The 19,418-nt window shown below is 37.3% G+C and overlaps 2 protein-coding genes across 23 annotated transcripts in view; both read left to right on the top strand.

The window, feature by feature from the left end:
* KIF21A (kinesin family member 21A) overlaps window positions 1-19,418 on the top strand; it is a 163,235-nt gene that overhangs the window by 40,470 nt on the left and 103,347 nt on the right. The gene's annotated exons all lie outside the window — the stretch shown is intronic.
* LOC135966211 (small ubiquitin-related modifier 1-like) lies at window positions 15,913-16,410 on the top strand. Its single transcript, XM_065524022.2, has one exon. The coding sequence runs from the start codon at window positions 15,928-15,930 to the stop codon at window positions 16,393-16,395; it is 468 nt and encodes a 155-aa protein (XP_065380094.1). The 5' UTR covers window positions 15,913-15,927; the 3' UTR covers window positions 16,396-16,410.

Here is a 19,418-nt window from a genome sequence, read left to right as displayed (position 1 = left end):
TTTGAGGCAGAGTCTCTCTCTGTTGCCCAGGCTGGAGTGCAGTGGTGTGATCTCGGCTCACTGAAATCTCTGCCTCCCAGGTTCAAGTGATTCTCCTGCTTCAGCCTCCTGAGTAACTGGGAATACAGGCACATGCCACCACACCCGGCAATTTTTTTGTGTGTATTTAGAAGAGACAGGGTTTCACCATGTTAGTCAGGCTGGTCTCAAACTCCTGACCTCATGATCTGCCCGCTTCAGCCTCCCAAAGTGCTGGGATTACAGGCATGAGGCACTGCGCCTGGCTAATATTTAATACTTCTTAGCATAAACTCTTCTTTTTCTTTCTTTTGTTCTTTTATTCTTTCTTTCATTTTTTTTTCTTTTTTCTGAGACATGGTCTCGCTTCATCACTCAAGCTGGAGTTCAGTGGTGCAGTCACGGCTCATTGCAGCCTCAGTCTTGCAGGCTCAAGCAATCCTCTCACTTCAGCCTCCTGGGTAGCTATTTTTTTCTGTTTTTGTTTTTTTTTTTTTTTTTTTGTAGAGACAAAGTCTCACTATATTGCCTAGGCTGGTCTTGAACTCCTGGGCTCAAGCGATCCTCCTGACTCAGCCTCCCAAGGTGCTGGGATTACAGATGTGAGCCACCACACCTGGCTCTTTCTTATTTGCTTAGGGTTCGTTGTGGCTCTGTCTTATTTGCTTAGGGTTCATTGAGATTCTTACATCTCTAAGCTCGTCTTTTGTTAGTTTTGGAAAATTATTGGCCATTATACTTTCAAATACTGCTTTTGGACTAGGTGTGGTGATTCATGCCTGTAATCCCAGCACTTTCAGAGGCCAAGGCAGGAGGATTGCTTGAGACCAGGAGTTAGAGACCAGCCTGGGCAACATAGGGAGACCCTTAAGACGACAACAACAACAAAAAAAGATTAGCTGGGCATGGTGGCATGCACCTGTGGTCCCAGCTACTCAATAGGCTGAGGCGGGAGGATCACTTGAGCCCAGAAGGTTGAGGCTGCAGTGAGCCATGATCATGCTACTGTGTACATGATCATGCCTGAGTGACAGAGTGGGACCCTGTCTCAAAACAAAAACAAAAACAAAAGCAAAAACCCAAAAACAAACAAAAGCCCCCACAACTGTTGCTTCTGCCACATTCTCTTGTTCTGGGACTCTGATTATACATGTGTTGTGTGTTGAGAGCATCCCACTTCTCCTTTATGCTCTGTTCTCTTCTTCTTCTTTCTCTCTGTGCTTCAGATTGGATATTTTCTATTGATCTGTTTTTGAGCTAACCAAACACATCTTCTTTGTCCAGCCTGCTATTAAACCTATTCAATGAGTTCCTGATTTCAGATACTTTATTTTTTTAGTTTGAGAATATGCATTTAACTATAGATTCAAATTTTCTCTTGAAATTCTGTATCTTTTTATCCGGGGTTCCTCAATCCTGGAACCAGGTGCACAGCAGGAAATGAGCAACGGTTGAGCCAGCATTGCCCCCTGAGTTCTGCCTCCTGTCAGATCAGTAGTGGCATTAAATTATCATAGGAGTATGAACTTTATTGCAAACTACACATGTGAGGGATCTAGGTTGTGTGCTCCTTGAGAATCTAATGCCTGATGATCTGAGGTGGAACAGTTTTATTCCAAAACCATAATCCCTCTCCACCGCGCCCCCCCAGCCATCCCTGGAAAAATTGTCTTTCACGAAACCAGTCCTTGGTGCCAGAAGGTCGGGGACTGCTGTTTTAATAAATTTTTTATGTTTTTTTCTTCTCCATTCTTTAATGTATTTGTAAGTTTTTTTTAAATCTTCATTAGCTAACTACAGCATGTTGATCATCCGAAGATTGTTTTCCATTATCAGTTTTTTTCTCTTGATTATTTGTCATGCTTTCCTTTCTCTATTCATATGCCTTGATGCTACTGATTTTATGCTAATAATATGCAAAAGGCCAATTTTGAGAGAGATTTTTGTTTTTTTTGTTTGTTTGTTTTGGAATGGGCATGGGTTAAGAGAGTTTAAGAGTCATTGTGAATAGGAACATAAAGATAGCACCTTGTTGGTTGTGAAGACATTGAGTAGGGGAATATTTGTTAAAATGATAATGGGGTTTTCTCTAGGACTTTCTGAGAGATTGAGTAAGCTGTATGATCTTGAGCAAGTTACCTAACCTCTAGAAGCTTTGGTTTTATCTTCTGTAAGATGAGATAATTATAGTATTTATCTCACAGAGTTACTGGAAGGAATAAATTAATATTTCTGGCAGCATAGTAAGGGTTTGATATATTACTTATTGATTATTGAGAATAGACTATTGGATTTGGTTATATGATAAGTCGTTAATCTCTTTGACAGTGGGTTTTCAGGGATGGGTAGAGACAAAGGCCTGAGTAAAGGAGGTACAGGAGAGAATGAGGAATTCAAAACAGCAAGAATAGGCCATTGTTTTGAGATTGTCAAAAAGGGTATTAGAGAAATCTGGTAGCCAGAGGGAGACATGAGGTTCAAGGATAAGTTTGAAACATTGTAATAAATGTAATTACAATAAACTTTACAGTAATTCTGTATAGTAGTACTATTTTGACCCCCACTGTAAAAATGAGAAATCTCTGGCATAAAGAGAGGAATACAATTCTAAAATGTTTGTGTGCTGAGAATGATCTACTGGGAAGGGAAGAATTGACAATGTAGGAACTGGAAAGAATAATTCTAGGAGCAAAATTTCAAATAAGTGGGAAATTATGGAATGTAGTCCACAAGTGGAGAGAGGGACCTTTAACAGGAGCAGGGAGTGTGCATTCATTTAACAATATTGAAAGCAGAGTATATGAGTAGATTTGGGAGAGGGAAGATGAAGTTTTATTCTGATAGTTTGTATTTGCTCACTGAAGTAAGAAACAAGGGAATGAGCTAAGCATGAGTGTGTAGGTATTGTAGAAGAGGCAGTGAATTAGTTATTTTGGAGAGTGGGTTGATTTGAGATTATGAATGAGTCCTTTGATAGTGCTGAGGGCCCATTTGAGTTTGTGGTCATACACGTAAAGTGGAGATTGTGGAGGTAGGAGAGAAAAGGGAGGCAGGAAGCTTGATATCCTTGAGAAAGAACAAAAGATGAATTAATATGGTGAAGCCAAGAAAGGAAGAAAACAGTTCTTTCCCTTGAAAAGCTTAAAGTATACCTGCCAAGTTAAATGATACACAGGGAAAAGGATACATAAGTATGCAAATGATAAATGCCAAATGACCTAGAACACAGGCTTTGTCCCTTCAGAGGAGGGATTGAACGTTTTGGGTGACATGGAGGACTTTAGTGGGAGGTAAGCATTGATTGGACATTAAAGTATGTGCAGACACCAAAAGAATAATCATTTAGCAACTCCCTGGTTCCAATACTGTGCTTTCTTTTATTTAGAGTCTTTGAATTTCCTATCCGTTGATTCTGCTTCTTGTGGCATTGGGTGGATAGAGACACTGATGTGTCCCTTTCTGTTGAAGATAATTCAACAGAAACATTGAAGATAATACAATGTTATCCACAAAGGAGGTATAATCACACTGTAATGACCTTGAGATGTTTTCACTTTTACATAATATATCAAATATATTGCTTGAAAATTTGTTAAAACTTAAAAGTGTTATTTTGTGTTTGTTTGGCTTTTTTGGAGGAAGTGGGGTGCTGTTAGATAATAGAGTAATACTTTTTTTGTTTTTTTGTTTTTTTTTCAGGCTCTGTTCTGTTACTTCAAATTTTGGTTGAAATTTACGGATGTGTTTTGAATGTTCTAAGCTTTATTTGACTTGAACTTGAAGGGTGGCAAGGAAGGAAATCTGCAAAGACATGCTTTACATATGAGCTAAAAGGGAAATTTTCTTCTACACAAAATAAAATGTTAGTCACACATATAATGATGGGTTTGTAACTGTCCTGTTACTATTTTGTACACTACTGAGTGACTTTATTATTTTTCTTATTGCATATTTTTTTTTTCTTACAGCCTAGTTAAGAACGACCAACTTCGTGTTTTTAGTCATTTTAGTGAACAGGCAGTCTTCTGTTTCAAACAGAGAAATGTCTGTTAGTAAGAAACTTGCAACAATAATGTAGGGCTTTTTTTAGCGGTTTGTTTTGGAACTTTACGTACACTTTTTAAAAGCAGCTGCAAGGAAAAGTGTGTGTAGTTTTTTGTTTCTTAAATGTTAATGTAAGAAAAAGTGTGTGTAGGTTTTTGTTTCTTAAATGTTAATGTAAGGGGTATTTAAAGAACTATATGAAGCTTTTTAACAGTGCTTTGACTTTTACTAAATATTTTCTGCACTGTAGTTTTGCTGTAAGATGGCAACAATTTTACGTAAGACCCTAAATTTGTTTTACATAAACAAAATTTTTCTTACAAATACTTTTTTTAATGTTGCAATTATTTTGGCAAATGTACATTTTTGAGAAATAAGTTGCATTTATTTTTCTAGTTAATCTCTTACTTTAAAAATAGCATTTAATATTAAATTTAAAAAATAAATTATCTCTTTTCTTTTTTTTAATGGAGTTTTGCTCTTGTCACCCAGGCTGGAGTGTAATGGCACAGTCTTGGCTGACTGCTACCTCTGCCTCCCAGGTCCAAGCGATTCTCCTGCCTCAGCCTCCCAAGTAGCTGGGATTACAGGCGCCTGCCACCACGCCCAGCTAATTTTTGTATTTTTAGTAGAGACCGGATTTCACCATGTTGGCCAGGCTGTTCGCAATCTCCTGACCTCAGGTGATCCATCTGCCTCAGCCTCCTGAAGTGCTAGGATTACAGACCTGAGCCACAGTGCCTGGCCTTCAAATATATTTTTACCACATGAATAGCTTTAAATTCTCCGTTACACCCTTTAATGGCTATCTACTATATATTTTTTAGTTTGAAAAAAAAGCCTTAGGAAAATTTACTTTCCACAGACAGAATTTGTTTAACATTGTGCATTTGAAATTTGTATTAGTTCAGCAAGGAATATATACTATTTAGAATAATATTGATACTGCTGAAATAGTATGAAGGTATCACTAATTTTATATTTAATTTGCCAGGACAAAGAACTCTTAAAATTCCATTATTTTCTTGATATAGTATGTATATAAAATTCTGTTTTGGAACATGTTAGGAGTCTCATTTACTATTGACTTGTAGAAAGCATATTTGCATTGATTATGATTATGTGTTTTTACATTGCTACCTATATAATGAAACAGGATGGTAGTACTACATTGCAAGTAGATGGCATTTATGCTAAATAGTGTTATCTCAAGGGAAAGGAGGATTTTTATATTTAATGGCCCCAAATTCTTACTGTATATTTCTCAACTGCTTGTGGATGTGTTTTTTAGTTATGAAAAAGGGTAACAACTCAGATTATCTTAAGCACTATTTACAGTAGTGAAATGAATACCCTAAATATGTTACCCTTTCTTATTAAAAAATATTTTTAGAGGAGCTAGAAAATGCAGTAATTATTCCACATTACTTTTATTTCTAATCAAGTTACCATTATTTTCTCGTCTTATTTGTTAATAAGGTCAGTTGGAAAAGGTAGTCTTTCACCATATGTCAGTGGCTCCTACATTTTAGTGTGTCTGAGAATCTCCTGGACCTAGGCATGGCGACGCACGCCTCTTACCTCAGCTACTTGAGAGGCTGAGTCAGGACCATCGCTTGAGTCTGGGAAGCAGTAGTGCACTTGGAAGTAGTAGAGTAGCATGATTGTGTCTGTGGATAGCCCCTGCACTCTAGCCTGGGCAACATAGTGAGACCTTGTCTATAAAATGAATGACTAAAAATAAAAAAGAATCTCCTGGGTGCTTGACAAATATGTGGATTCCTAAACCCACTAGAAATTCAGAATTACCAGTCTATGTGATTAACAAGCTCCCAGGTGATTAAGATGCATTTGGTCCTCTGAGAAACTTTTGACAGGTAGCAGTTCATTAACATTAATTCAGTTCTCATTCATGTTAACTCAACATTAATTTCAACATTAACTTAATTTTCATTAAGTCTTCAAGGGGTAAGTCTTTGCTACTGAGCTGAGATTGTTTCACTTAAAAACTTACATGAAAGTATTCTAGCTATTTTAATAGCTTTGAAAGTTAAAATAATGAGTTCTCATGTTTTAGATTGTAATAACATATTTGTGTAGAGTTCTACAGTTTAATAGTCACTATTACATCTATTGCCATTTTATCTTCATAAAAAGCCTGTAAGGTAGGTAAAACAGGTATTATTACTTTCATTTCATGTACTGGGAAACAGGCTAATGAAAGTTAAGTAACCTGCCCTAGGTCATGTAGCTAATAAACAGCTGAGATTCACTAGAACATAAATCTTGACTCCTAGACCCATGCTTTTTCCATATCAAACCATATTAAGTTATCTAAAATTGAAGCATTGAAAAAGCATGTGCGTACGTTTAAATATGTATGTGTATATGTATCACACTCACATGTATATACACATGTATCATCAGAAATGATTAAACTTTTTCTAATTAAAAACTTAGTATGCTGATTAGATGTTGGCAGTTTTACACAGTAAACATGCTTTGTCTTACAAACTGTAGACTGTGAGTTCCATAAGGGCATGTACCGTGTATTGTATATCTTGGTATTCTCATTGCCTAGCCTAGTGTTTTGCATAGAGCCCCCAGGTATTCAAGGGTTTGATGAATGAACAAATGGTTAAATGAATGACCTTTAGGTTTTTTTGTTAAGGGGTGTTTAAAGGTTTTTGATGTGTATTTTTGTCTCGAAGTGGGAAAGGTTCATTACTGAGCTCTTGACTTTTAAGTGGGGATGACACATATTCTTGAATCATGAGTACATGTAGTGCCAGTTCTCACAAGCAGATGCCAAATACTGCTTCATGAACCAGCACAACAATCGTATGATAGTAGTAATTTCTTCTCTTGCAATGTGTTATGACATATTTTACAGTTTTTAGGTATTTACAGGTAATTTTTTTTTTTCAGTAAATATAATGCAAGGGTGTCTAGTGTTTGGCTTCCCTGGGTCACATTGGAAGAAGAAGAATTGTCTTGGGCCACACATAAAATACACTAACACTAATGATAGTTGATGAGCTAAAAAAAAATGCCAAAAAAATTAATAATATTTTAAGAAAGTTAATGAATTTGTGTTGGGCCACATGCAAAGGCATCCTGGGCCGCACGTGGCATATAGGCTGCAGGTTGGACAAGTTTGATATAATGTATGTTACTGGGTAAAATTAAATTCTAAGTAGAGGAGAAAGGGGCTCCTCTTATTTTATTATTTAAAAATTATTTATTTATTTGTATAGGTATGTATAATACAAGTGTCTTGCTATGTTTCCTAGGCTGGTCTCATACTCCTGTCCTCAAGCAATCCTCCCACCTCAGCCTCCTAAGTAGCTGGAATTACAGGCATAAGCCACCAAGCCTAGTGTACTATTTATTGTAGAAATACTTTAGAACCCTTTAGAGGACATCTAAAAAAATGTTTCTAAACCTAACAAACTTTTAAACTACCATTATGGCTTTCTCCTTGCCTTTCTTTCTAGAAATACATTGATCCAACTCCTGTTCTATCCAAGTTGTGATGGTGGTTCAGAAAGATTTTCACTATTCTGTTATCTGTTTAGAAGATATTCTTTTATGTAATATAAATTTTTTGGTGTCTCTTCCTAATTGTATAAAATTTCCTAAGAGGCACAATCACCCTTTTTATCTTAGAGCCAGATTATCCCTTTGCCAATTACCCAGAATGTCCAAATATGCAGTTTTGATAGGTCACTAGTTTTGTTTGATTTTGTTTTTATCAGTATATTTAATTTTTGTGTCTGGTAGGAGTAGGAAGAATGCATGAATGCAGTGTAATTTAGTCTATTTCTCTGCATACTTGCAACTTGTAACTACTTCAGTAAGGAATTATATTGAATCAGTGGTTCAAAAGAAGTTTTGGATAAGCTGTGGTTTTCATGTATTTCTACAGTTCTCCTTTTTAAAAAATATTACATATAGCTGTTAAGTGCATTCATTACCAATCCTGAAATCCCATTTCTAAAAGGCAAATGTCTAGCAAAATACTTTTTCTTGAAAAGATTGGAGAGGAATTTAAGAGGAGGCAACACTAAACACTTCTCATGAAGACATGCCTTCAGTAGATGTTCTGGGCACTGGTTTTGATTCAGTTTTTGGTGCTTAGCCAAGCATTCCTCCCATGCACTTTCAAGTTCTTTCTGGCCACACTGTGATTTTGCCTCAGTGAGTATCTGTAGAATCATGGGAATTTGGCCTTTACTGTTGTTGATAATATTTTATTGTGAACACCCTTTAATCTTTGGCATACTAAATTTCATCTAAAGCATCTTTCAGCCTAGAAATGTTTTTTGTTTTTTCCCCAAATATTGTCTTTTTAAAAGGTAAGAAAATTGGGTAAAGAATTTACTTTGAGAATTTTGTTTCCTTACTGCTCCATTTTCCCATTCATTATTTTTGTTGCTTTTGACCTGGAAGCAATTTCTTTTTCCTGTATCCTTCTCTAATCTTTTAGCTCTTTTGAAAACTGAAGCTTTCTACTGTTACTATTCCTTATGAATGTCTGTTTTTCCTTGCTTACTATATACTCTCTAGCCTTTACCTCATTTCCTTTTGGTTCCTAGAGCACTTATGATTCTCTTTTGTGGCACTTATTTTATCTTGCATTTTTAAAGGAACATGTCTGTATTCTCTGAAATGCAGACTCTGTGAGGGTAAACTCTTAGCTTATTTACAGTTGTGTCTTATAAGTGTCAAGCATGGGGTTTTTCATTGAGTGGATACTCAATCAATATTTATTCTCTTGGATTAAATTAATCTTCTAGTTTGGCTTCCATGAGTATAATTATATAAAAATCACTTGTCTCCAGGAACCTGTGTAAAACCTGAGCAGAAGATGGTTTTTTCCTTTGGTATAATTGGTCATTTTCTGCTTTAGGTTTTTTTGTCTTGATTGCTAATGCATTATGAGAACGACACATCTTGGCAGTACATGTCTGTCTTTTGTGTTGGTTAGAAATAAGATAGTCACATTCTAGAACTGTAGCCTAAATCAGCCTTTCTCTATTTCTGGACCTAGTGATAGTTCTTAACTCTATCAGCACATTGCTGGAATTAGCAAGAAAGTAGCAGCAGTTAAAGACCCTTCCCTTTCTTTTAATGGCTGCATGGTATTCTATGGTGTATGTGTACCACATTTTCTTTATCATTAAGCTGGAAGCCGTTATCCTCAGCAAAGTAATGCAGGAACAGAAAACCAAACACCGTATGTTCTCACTCGTGAGAGTTGAATGACGAGAACAGATGGATGCATGGAGGGGAACAACACACACTGGGGCCTGTCGGGGGTTGGGGTGAGGGGAGGGAGAGCATCAGGAAGAATAGCTAATGAATGCTGGGCTAAATACTTAGGTGATGGGTTGATCTGTGCAGCAAACCACCACCGCACATGTTTACCTTGTAATAATCCAGCACATCCTGCACATGTACCCTGGAACTTAAAAGTTGAAGGAAAAAAAGAAACTCTCCCTTTCTGGTATTTAAAAGATCTTGGACTCTCAGCTCTCCTTCCCATCACCTAAAGTAGAGGCTGAGCATTAATAACTTTCAGCCATAAGTAAATAAAATTGTAAACAGTGGAAAATAGCTTTAAAGCCTTGGGACTAGGATTTTCACTAAAACCAGGAAGAACTTTTTGTGTAGCATTCTCTCGGCTTTATTTCTGTATTAATGTTTTCATGTATTAGCAAAGAGCTTTGTGTCAATGTTATACACATGAGGTACAAGTGGTAAATAGAATAAATATATAAATGATAAATGATGACAATTTATCCCCCTTCTTTCCCTTTAATTTCAGTAAGATGTAAAATAAAGTGATTGGGGTGGAGTCACATAAATACATATTTTAATTCCTTCAACTTCTAGTAAATAAATGCTTTCTGCCTCTGGTTTTCGGAAGTGTGAAATCCATGTTTTCAGCAGGGCCAGTTATCAGCAGAGAGGATCAGAATTTAAGTGAGTGAGAGGCCCAATCAGGTGGAAGATGCCTGGGGGCCTATCAGACACAGGGGCAAGTATGCCTGGCCTCAGCTGTAGCTTGCCAGTTAACCTGCTGAGCAGCTTTGGGTTTTATTTGTTACTTGGGGAGAGAAGATGTGAATAACCAAAGTAAGACCTCATGCATACAGAGTGCCTCATATGTCTCATGTTTATATAATGTATTATGAATGTTAAATGCATCAGATGCCTCATTATATTTACAACTTCATGAATATTAGGTGCTTTTTGCATATGTAGTGCCTCATCAATGTAGATTTCTCTTGGTCCTTCCATTCTGTCTCTATGTAGGGATAGATACTAGACTAATTAACTACAAATGTCCTAAGGTATCCCTGGGGAATTGGTTCCAGCCCCACCCCTTTGCCCCCTGTGGGTACCTAAATCTGTGGATGCTCAAGTCCCTTACATAAAATGGCATAATATTTGCATATATACTCACACATCCTCACATGTACTTTAAATCATCTCTGGGTTACTTATAATACAAATTACAATATAAATGCTATGTAAATAATTGTTATACTGTATTTTCTTTTGATGGAATCCTGCTGTAATCTTGGCTAAGTATAGCCTCGACATCCTTGATTCAAGTGATGCTCCAGCCTTAGCCTCCACAGTAACTGGGACTACAGGTGCATGCCACCATGTCCACTTTGTATTTTTTTGTAGAGATGGGGTTTCTATATGTCGCCTAGGCTGGTCTTGAACTCTTGTGCTCAAGTGATTCTCCTGTCTCAGCCTTCCAAATAATGGGGAGTACAGGCATGAGTTACCACTCTCAGACATTATACTGTATTTTTAAAATTTGTATTTTTATTGTTTTTTTATTGTGTTATTTTAAATTTTTTTTAGTTTTGATCCTTGGTTGGTTGAATCTGCAGATGTGGAACCTGGGGATATAGAGGGTTGACTGAATTTCCCTTTATACTCAATTCATCTTATGAATTCTCACAAGCTAGTTATTTACTAATTACTTTTCTATGCTAACACATCTTAAAAGCATTACCTAGGTCTTGTAAACTATATGCTTATTCATCTTCTATAGCAGAATTACATATTTTCAAAACCAAATTCACATTATAGGGCCTTTGAAGTTGTGGTTCCCTCTCTTTCTGTAACCCTCTTACTCCAGGGATTATTTCTGTCATCCTCTCACTTGGGCTCTTCAAGTACCTTCTATTAATCTCCTTTTTGATCTTCCAGCCTAAAACAATTCTCCTGCCTCAGCCTCCTGAGTAGCTGGGACTACAGGCACATGCCACTATGCCTGTTTAATTTTTAAAATTTTTAGTAGAGAAGAGATCTTGCTGTGTTGCCCAGGCTGGTCTCAAACTCCTGAGCTCAAGTGATCCTCTTGCCTGAGCCTCCCAAAGTGCTGGGATTACAGGCATGAACCACCATACCCAGCCTGTTTTTTGTGTGTTTATATCTTTGTGCATGAGTTCATGTAAAAGAACTTCCTCATGAACTATCTATCATTCAGTACTAAAGATGGCCACTTGAAACCAAGATTCAATGACCTTTTTCCCTATGATGGTTTTTAAAATGTAGAGTGTAAATTTCCTAGAACACTCAAGTTCATATTTACCGTAGTGTATACAACATTGTTGTACCATACATAATAAGAATGTGTCAATTACTTTGAGTTTGCAGACAGAATTACAGTTAGAACAATCATTTTTAGATGTCAGTTTTACTTGTGGTTATAGAAGAGCCCCTGGGGATACAATTTAAAAGTCTGGCTAAGAATATTGTGTCATATTTGTGTGGGTGCCTGTGGTTGAGGCAAAACTTTGTAAGTCATACTCAAAATCTGAGGAATTTGTTTCTTACTTATCTACCATTGTGTTAAGTCTGTAAGCTCTGCATTCAGCTATTTACATGTTTTTGAATAGTGCCTGTCATTAGATTATTTTTGCCACCACTCAAGTTGCTATGGCCATGTGTGAAGACTCTTTGTAGGCCAGTGGATCCAAATGTTAGTGTTATTATTTGGGGGAATTGGTGAAGATGTCGATCCCAGGGCCCTACTGCTCCAACAGTCTGTTTGGCTTCCTTCAGTGAGGCTCAGAAACATGAATTCCACTCATTCAGCAAATGCTTGAGTACCTACAGTATATGCCAGGAACTGTTCTGGGTCATAGGAATATATCAGTACTACTGTCTTGTAGACTTGGGAGTCACTGCTGGGAAAAGGGCAATCACATATTAAATAAGTTAATTACATAATATATTAGAAGGTGATAAGTACTGTGGAAAAAAATAGAGTTGATTAAGGTGAATCAGCAGTATGGGGGTTGGTTTCGGTGGGGGCTAAGAATGAAGGTGGAAGTGGGAGTGTAGTTTTACCTAGCTCTCAGCATTATTCTGATATGTGTTTCACTATATTTTGAAAAACACTGCTATAGACATTATAATTTAAAATGATAATTTAGTATGATTTCCCATCAATTGTGGTTCTTGAAGTAAAAAAAAAGTATTGAACACAAACATTATGCTATGCATTATAAAGAACCAAAACAAGTATTTTAGCAGTTTTGTTGGGGTATAATTTATAGACCGTAAAATTCACCCAATGCAAGTATATAGTTCAGTAATTTAGTACATTGATGCAGTTGTGTGACCATCATCACAATCCAGTTTTAAAACACTTCTTAAGAAGTTCTGTTGTATTTACTAATAGTCCGTCTCAGGCAACTACGGATCCTGTTTTCTATCTATGTAATTTTGCCTTTTCTAGAAACTTTTTAAATAAATAAAATCATACACTATTTAGTCTTTTGAGTGTGGTGTGTTTCACTTAGCATCATGTTTTTGAGGTTTATTCATGCTGTTGCATATGTCAGTAGTTCATTCCTTTTTATTGCAGAGCAGTATTGGATTGTATGGTTATACTGTACTTTATTCATTCACCAATTGATAAATATTTGCATTATGCCTAGTTTTTGGCTATTTTTGAATAATGCTGCAAATATTTACGTATTTCTCTGTCCACCCAAAGACATTACATATGTCTTCCCCAGTTTTGGGAACTTGGGCAAATTACTTCGTCTCTCCTGGCTTGACTTTTCTTCTCTATAAAATGAGGGAGTTATAGTAAGTATTCTTTCAGGGCCCCTCAATTTCTATTATATAATAATTTAGTGCACAAGTATATATGTGTGTACCCATATAATTACTCTGTTTCTTAACTATTTTAATTCATTATTTGAGGAAAACAGTACGCTTCCTGCTTAGGGATGTAAAAATACAATGTTTCGTTTAGTAAGATCAATTGTTGAATTGTTCATTGATTTACTTCCACATTTATTAAGTTTTGACTGTTGCTTTGTGCTGAAGATAAAAGATGGAAATCCTTGGGGACCTTAGGGATCTCATGGTGTAACCTAACCCAGATTTGACTGCTCACTGCTTAAAAACCAAACACAAGAGGTGAGGGTTGGGAAAAAAAGCAGGTTTTAATCAGAGAGCCAGCAAACCAAAAAACATTTAAGTACAATTTTACATTTTAAAATTTACCATAGGGTTTTTAAAGGGCAACTTGGTATGGGATATATGTGGGTGTGGTATAGAGTGGGGGGGTCTCTGTGCCTTGTTCTGATAGCTATCTTAGGTAATCACTGGTCCGGAGGTCAGGTTGGCCTTATGTTGACTTTGTCCCGATGGTGGTGGACTAATTGTTCGTGACTCCTCCTAAGCGGGAGGATTCCACAGGGGTCCTGTGCCTGGTTTGTTTCAAGATTAGCCTCTAGAATTTTTTAAGAGCGTACTTAGATAAGCATGTATTGCTGGAGTGGGGTGTTTAGAGAGGGAAGGAATGAAGAGGTGAGGCAGAGGGAGGGAAGAAAAAGAAAGTGGGTGATTTTTCTTTCTTTCTTTTTTTTTTTTTGAGATGGAGCCTCGCCCTTGTCACCCAGGCTGGAGTGGTGCCATCTTGGCTCACTGCAACCTCCACCTCCTGGGTTCAAGCGATTCTCCTGTCTCAGCCTCCCGAGTAGCTGGGTCTACAGGCGCCCGCAACCATGCCTGGCTAATTTTTATATTTTTAGTAGAGATGGGATTTCCCCATGTTGCCAGGCTGGTCTCCAACTCCTGACCTCAGGTGACTCGCCCGCCTTGGCCTCCCAAAGTGCTGGGATTACAGGCGTCAGCCACTGTGCTCGGCTGAAAGTGGGGGATTTTTATAACTGAGGACATAGGTTATGATCTCATAACAGAAAATACACAGCTAGACAGATTAATGAAAATGCTATGGAAACATGGCGGTATGGAAACGTGGTAGAAGAAGTCTTAACCTTAGGAGATCAGAATTAGCCTCCTAACGGAAGTAATGCTGTGAAGGAGTGGGTGGGTGGGATGAGCAGGATAAGGATGGGCATTTCAGGCAGAGGATAGAACAGTTCTAGAGCAATGGAAAGAGAAAGAGCCTGAAGTGTTTGAGGGCTAAAATGAATCAACCTAGCTTTAAAAATAATGGGGAGCTACTAAGAGATTTAAATAGAAAAATTAGAATTTTTACTAAATTTGATGTTTTTAAAAGGTTACTCTAGCAGGTTTATGGAAAACAGTTTAAAATATATGTATGGTAGTGGACAGGGAAATGGGCTGAGCGGAGGTAGCGAGAACAGTGAGAAGACTGTTGCTATTGTCCGGGTGAGATATGGCTTTGAATTGAGCTAATAGTTGGGATGGAGAAGATGGTTTGAGAGATTTTACACAGACACAATGAGATCTTCACAATGGATTAGATGTGAGACAGGTAAGAGAGAAGGCTAGGAAGATTGGCATTTCTCATTAATGGAGCTAGGGATAGGTGTGGGAAGAGCAGAGATATGTGAAGACAGTTTAGTTGTCCTTCGATATATATGGGGGTTTCAGGAACTCCCCCACATCTCTTCTTTAGAAAAGAGATTGGGATGGAAATGAAGATTTCAGAGCTGTAACTATATATAAGGTCACTGTGAGAATCAAAGGCAATGACATCTGAAATTGCCGTGCCTATATTACATAATCACCTGACAAAAAGTGGTAGATCTGGGTTTTCTGACTCCAGTGCGGAAGCTCTTCTACTCAGTGAAATATATTCTTGTGACATTATCATGGAGGGGATATAAGCAGTCCCTGGGGTTGTATTCCAATATCTTTAAGATCTTTTCAAGTCTTGAGATTGGAACTAATGTAAACTATGTAAATCAGTGGCTGGTACATAGCATGTGCTATATCAGTGTTTGTGATTATTCTATAAATCTACAGCAAAATTAACAAAAATGCAAGCCAATGTTTTATTTATGTCTAATTAGTTATAAATAAGTTTGCCGAAAGCAGTAAGAAGATTGCTTGGATAGAGCCACTTGCAGTTTCTTTAAAGATTTGGTTAATGAAAATGAAGTTTAAATTAGGTGAAATTCAACGGGTTTTCTGCTTCAAAACGGTAAATAGACAAAAGACTGCAGCATTTGATGTGAAGATGACCTATGTATTGCATACTCTGCAAAACTTGCAGAAGAATTGGCTTAGAAAAAGTGCTGCCTGGCTGCTGCAGAGCTTTGATTAGCATCTGAATAGAGGAATGAAAAAGAGATGAAACCAAGCATTCAAAATGAGGAGGACTAATGGATTTCCTGCAGATTGGTTTAGTAGTACAGATACTTGAGTTCTGGAATATGCCTGACCTGGTCTGGCTGACTACAACACTCAATCCAAGCTGCAATGCTTGTATTGCTATGTTGAGCTCAGTGTTATAAAAGTTAAAAACCTACCTACTTCTATTTATATTTCCTTGTTCTTCATCATAAAATTGGATGGTTTATTGTGAGGGTTAAATGACAGTACATGAAATTACGTGAAAACCCAATTGTGGCTGTGGGGAAGGGAGACGAATTTGTAAACCCTGGAGTGAGGTTCTGCCTACCTGAGGCTGCTGCTGCTGTGCGGAGACCCCCGGGTGAAGCCACCGTCATCATGTCTGACCAGGAGGCAAAACCTTCAACTGAGGACTTGGGGGATAAGAAGGAAGGTGAATATATTAAACTCAAAGTCATTGGACAGGATAGCAGTGAGATTCACTTCCAAGTGAAAATGACAACACATCTCAAGAAACTCAAAGAATCATACTGTCAAAGACAGGGCGTTCCAATGAATTCACTCAGGTTTCTCTTTGAGGGTCAGAGAATTGCTGATAATCATACTTCAAAAGAACTGGGAATGGAGGAAGAAGATGTGATTGAAGTATATCAGGAACAAACGAGGGGTCATTCAACAGTTTACATATTCTTTTTATTTTTTTTTCTTTTCCCTTAATCCTTTTTATTTTTAAAAATAGTTCTTTTGTAATGTGGTGTTCAAAACAGAATTGAAAACTGGCACCCCATCTCTTTGAAACATCTGGTAATTTGAATTCTAGTGCTCATTGTTCATTATTGTTTGTTTTCATTGTGCTGATTTTTGGTGATCAAGCCTCAGTCCCCTTCATATTACCCTCTCCTTTTTAAAAATTACGTGTGCACAGAGAGGCCACCTTTTTCAAGACATTGCATTTTCAGGCTTGTGGTGATAAATAAGATCAACCAATGCAAGTATTCATAATGACTTTCCAATTGGCCCTGATGTTCTAGCATGTGATTGCTTCAGTCCTGTTTTACCATGTTCTAGCATGTGATTGCTTCACTCCTGTCACTCCTTCACTCCTGTCACTACTGTGACTTTCAGTGGGAGATGGAAGTTTTTCAGAGAACTGAACTGTGGAAAAATGACCTTTCCTTAACTTGAAGCTACTTTTAAAATTTGAGGGTCTGGACCAAAAGAAGAGGAATATCAGGTTGAAGTCAAGATGACAGATAAGGTGAGAGTAATGACTAACTCCAAAGATGGCTTCACTGAAGAAAAGTCATTTTAAGATTTTTTAAAAATCTTGTCAGAAGATCCCAGAAAAGTTCTAATTTTCATTAGCAACTAATAAAGCTATACATGCAGAAATGAATACAACAGAACACTGCTCTTTTTGATTTTATTTGTACTTTTTGGCCTGGGATATGGGTTTTAAATGGACATTGTCTGTACCAACTTCATTAAAATGAACAGTATTTGTAAAAGTCGTACTAATACTTATTTTATTTTAATTGTATAGAAATGAAAATATGTAAAATAAGATTTTCTTGCATAAATACTGGAAATTGCACATGGTACAAATTTTTTCTTCATTACTGTACAGTGATGATGTTAATGACTTTGAAGCACTGAAAGTTACTGAAGTGCTTTCTGAATCAAGGATTTAATTAAGGCCACAATACCTTTTTAATACTCAGTGTTCTGTTTTTTAAAAAACTTGATATTCGTGTATGGTGCATATATATGATACAGTTACCTAATCATGTTGAATAAATGGACATGCAAAATAAAAAAAAAAGAAAAGAAAACCCAATTGTGATTTTCATGTTATTTCATGTAATGTTATTACCCTCAGTGCCAGGCACATTGTAAATGTCCAACCTGTGTTAGTTCCCTTTCTCCTCACTCCACTGCAAGCAAAGACATAGTTAAAAATTTATTCTTTTTCTCTTAATACTTTTGGAAAAACATTAAAAAATTGCCTCAGTTAGTTTAATATTGCCTATCTTAGGCTGGGTTTCCTAGAAAACAGCGCCTAGAAGCTTATGCTCTACCAAGTGGGGAAATAACAGTGTAAGAGAAGTGAGAGAAAAATGAAGCAAGGTGAGAAGATGGAATGACAAATACAAGGTGACACATAATGGAGTTGTGAACACAGCCAAGTCACCAGGGGTGTCTCTGGATAACCCATATGGAAACATTCATTTAGGATTAGTCCACTGGAGGGACGAAAGGGAAATAATTTATCTGTGCCTTCTTCCTATCTCTTGTCTTCCATTGGTTAGCATTTGCCTCCTGCCCTGCTGGGTTCTGCTACTCATTCCAGAAGCTACTGGGAAGCCAGATCCTGCAACCCCATGGAGCAGCCCTTCATTTGTGTCTAGAAATGGTGGGAAGTGCAAGGGTTTTTGTGAGTCTAGTCAAACCAGGTCTGATGCCATACTACTGCAGATCTTGTACAGTGCCAGGAGCTCAGCCCTCTCTCCAGGCGAGGCTGAGACAGCTGACAAGGTTAGGAGGTGATGCAGGTGGGGCTGAAGGATCTACAGAAGACCAAAAACTGGGTTCCTTACACAGCAATTTCCTTAGAATGCCATTTATTTCAGAAATGTTTTCTTTTAAAATATTGGTCCTTGTTTTATGTAAACATCTAGTATGGCTCATTTATAGTATATATTTTCCCACAATCTGAATTTTATTTTATTGTCTTTTTATTTTATTTTATGTATTTCTTTTCTTTTCTTTTTATTTTATTGTCTTTTTCTTTTAAAGAGACAATAGATTTTTTTACTTGTCTTTTTCTTTTAAAATTTCTTTTAAAATGTTGATCCTTGTTTCATGCAAACATCTAGTATGGCTCATTTATAGTACATATTTTCCCACAATCTGAATTTTATTTTATTGTCTTACCAGTGACAGCCAGTGTAACACATGGTGCTGAATTCTCTCAGCCTTTGAACATATGAGTGCACAGTGCTGCAAATACTCTCAGCCAACAAGAGCACCAACTACCTCCTTGTCCTGAACTGAAGAAGTTTATCTAACTTGCTTGCACTTCACTTTGGCCTTTCCATTTATTTCACTGCCATTTATTTCACTTTCTGGCAAGCATAAGTGGTTGACAAAAGGTATGCAAGGGCTGGATTTGCCACAAAGAAACAAAGGAATGACCACTGGATTATAAATGAAAATGTTCTTGTGAAAGTTCCTTCTAGGAAATGCTGAGCAAACAGAGTAATCTCCCTTATGTGCAGCAAAAATCACCACACACATCATTGCAGCCTGAGAGGACTGCCTGGTAGTTATACAAACAAGGGTTGGGAGAATGATGGTTGAGGCATGCTGTGGCTGCAGGCAGCATGAAGAGCCAGATATATATTTATATCACAATCTTCTTGTCACTCTTTCTTTCATTCTTCATGTCACACTCTTTTTGTCACTCATTCATGAAAAGCCAGGCAGCACTTTTTCTAAGCTCTGTTAATTAGCTCTAACTAATGATGCTCCCTCTTCGCTGGAAATATCCTTTTAATCCCCAGGTCCTGCTGATTTTTCCTTCCACATTTACTGTGTCTTATCCCCTGACTTGTGCTTTTGTGATTATTTCCATCTTTATCAATCTCTTCTTTTAAAAAATTGCAGTTTACGGCTGGGCGCAGTGGCTCACGCCTGTAATCCCAGCACTTTGGGAGGCTAAGGTGGGTGGATCACGAGGT

The sequence above is a fragment of the Macaca fascicularis genome, chromosome 11 (genome assembly GCF_037993035.2).
Source record: "Macaca fascicularis isolate 582-1 chromosome 11, T2T-MFA8v1.1".
Lineage (NCBI taxonomy): Eukaryota > Metazoa > Chordata > Mammalia > Primates > Cercopithecidae > Macaca > Macaca fascicularis.
The sequence above is the reverse complement of the archived record's forward strand: the minus strand, read 5'-3'. Positions and strand labels throughout refer to the sequence as shown.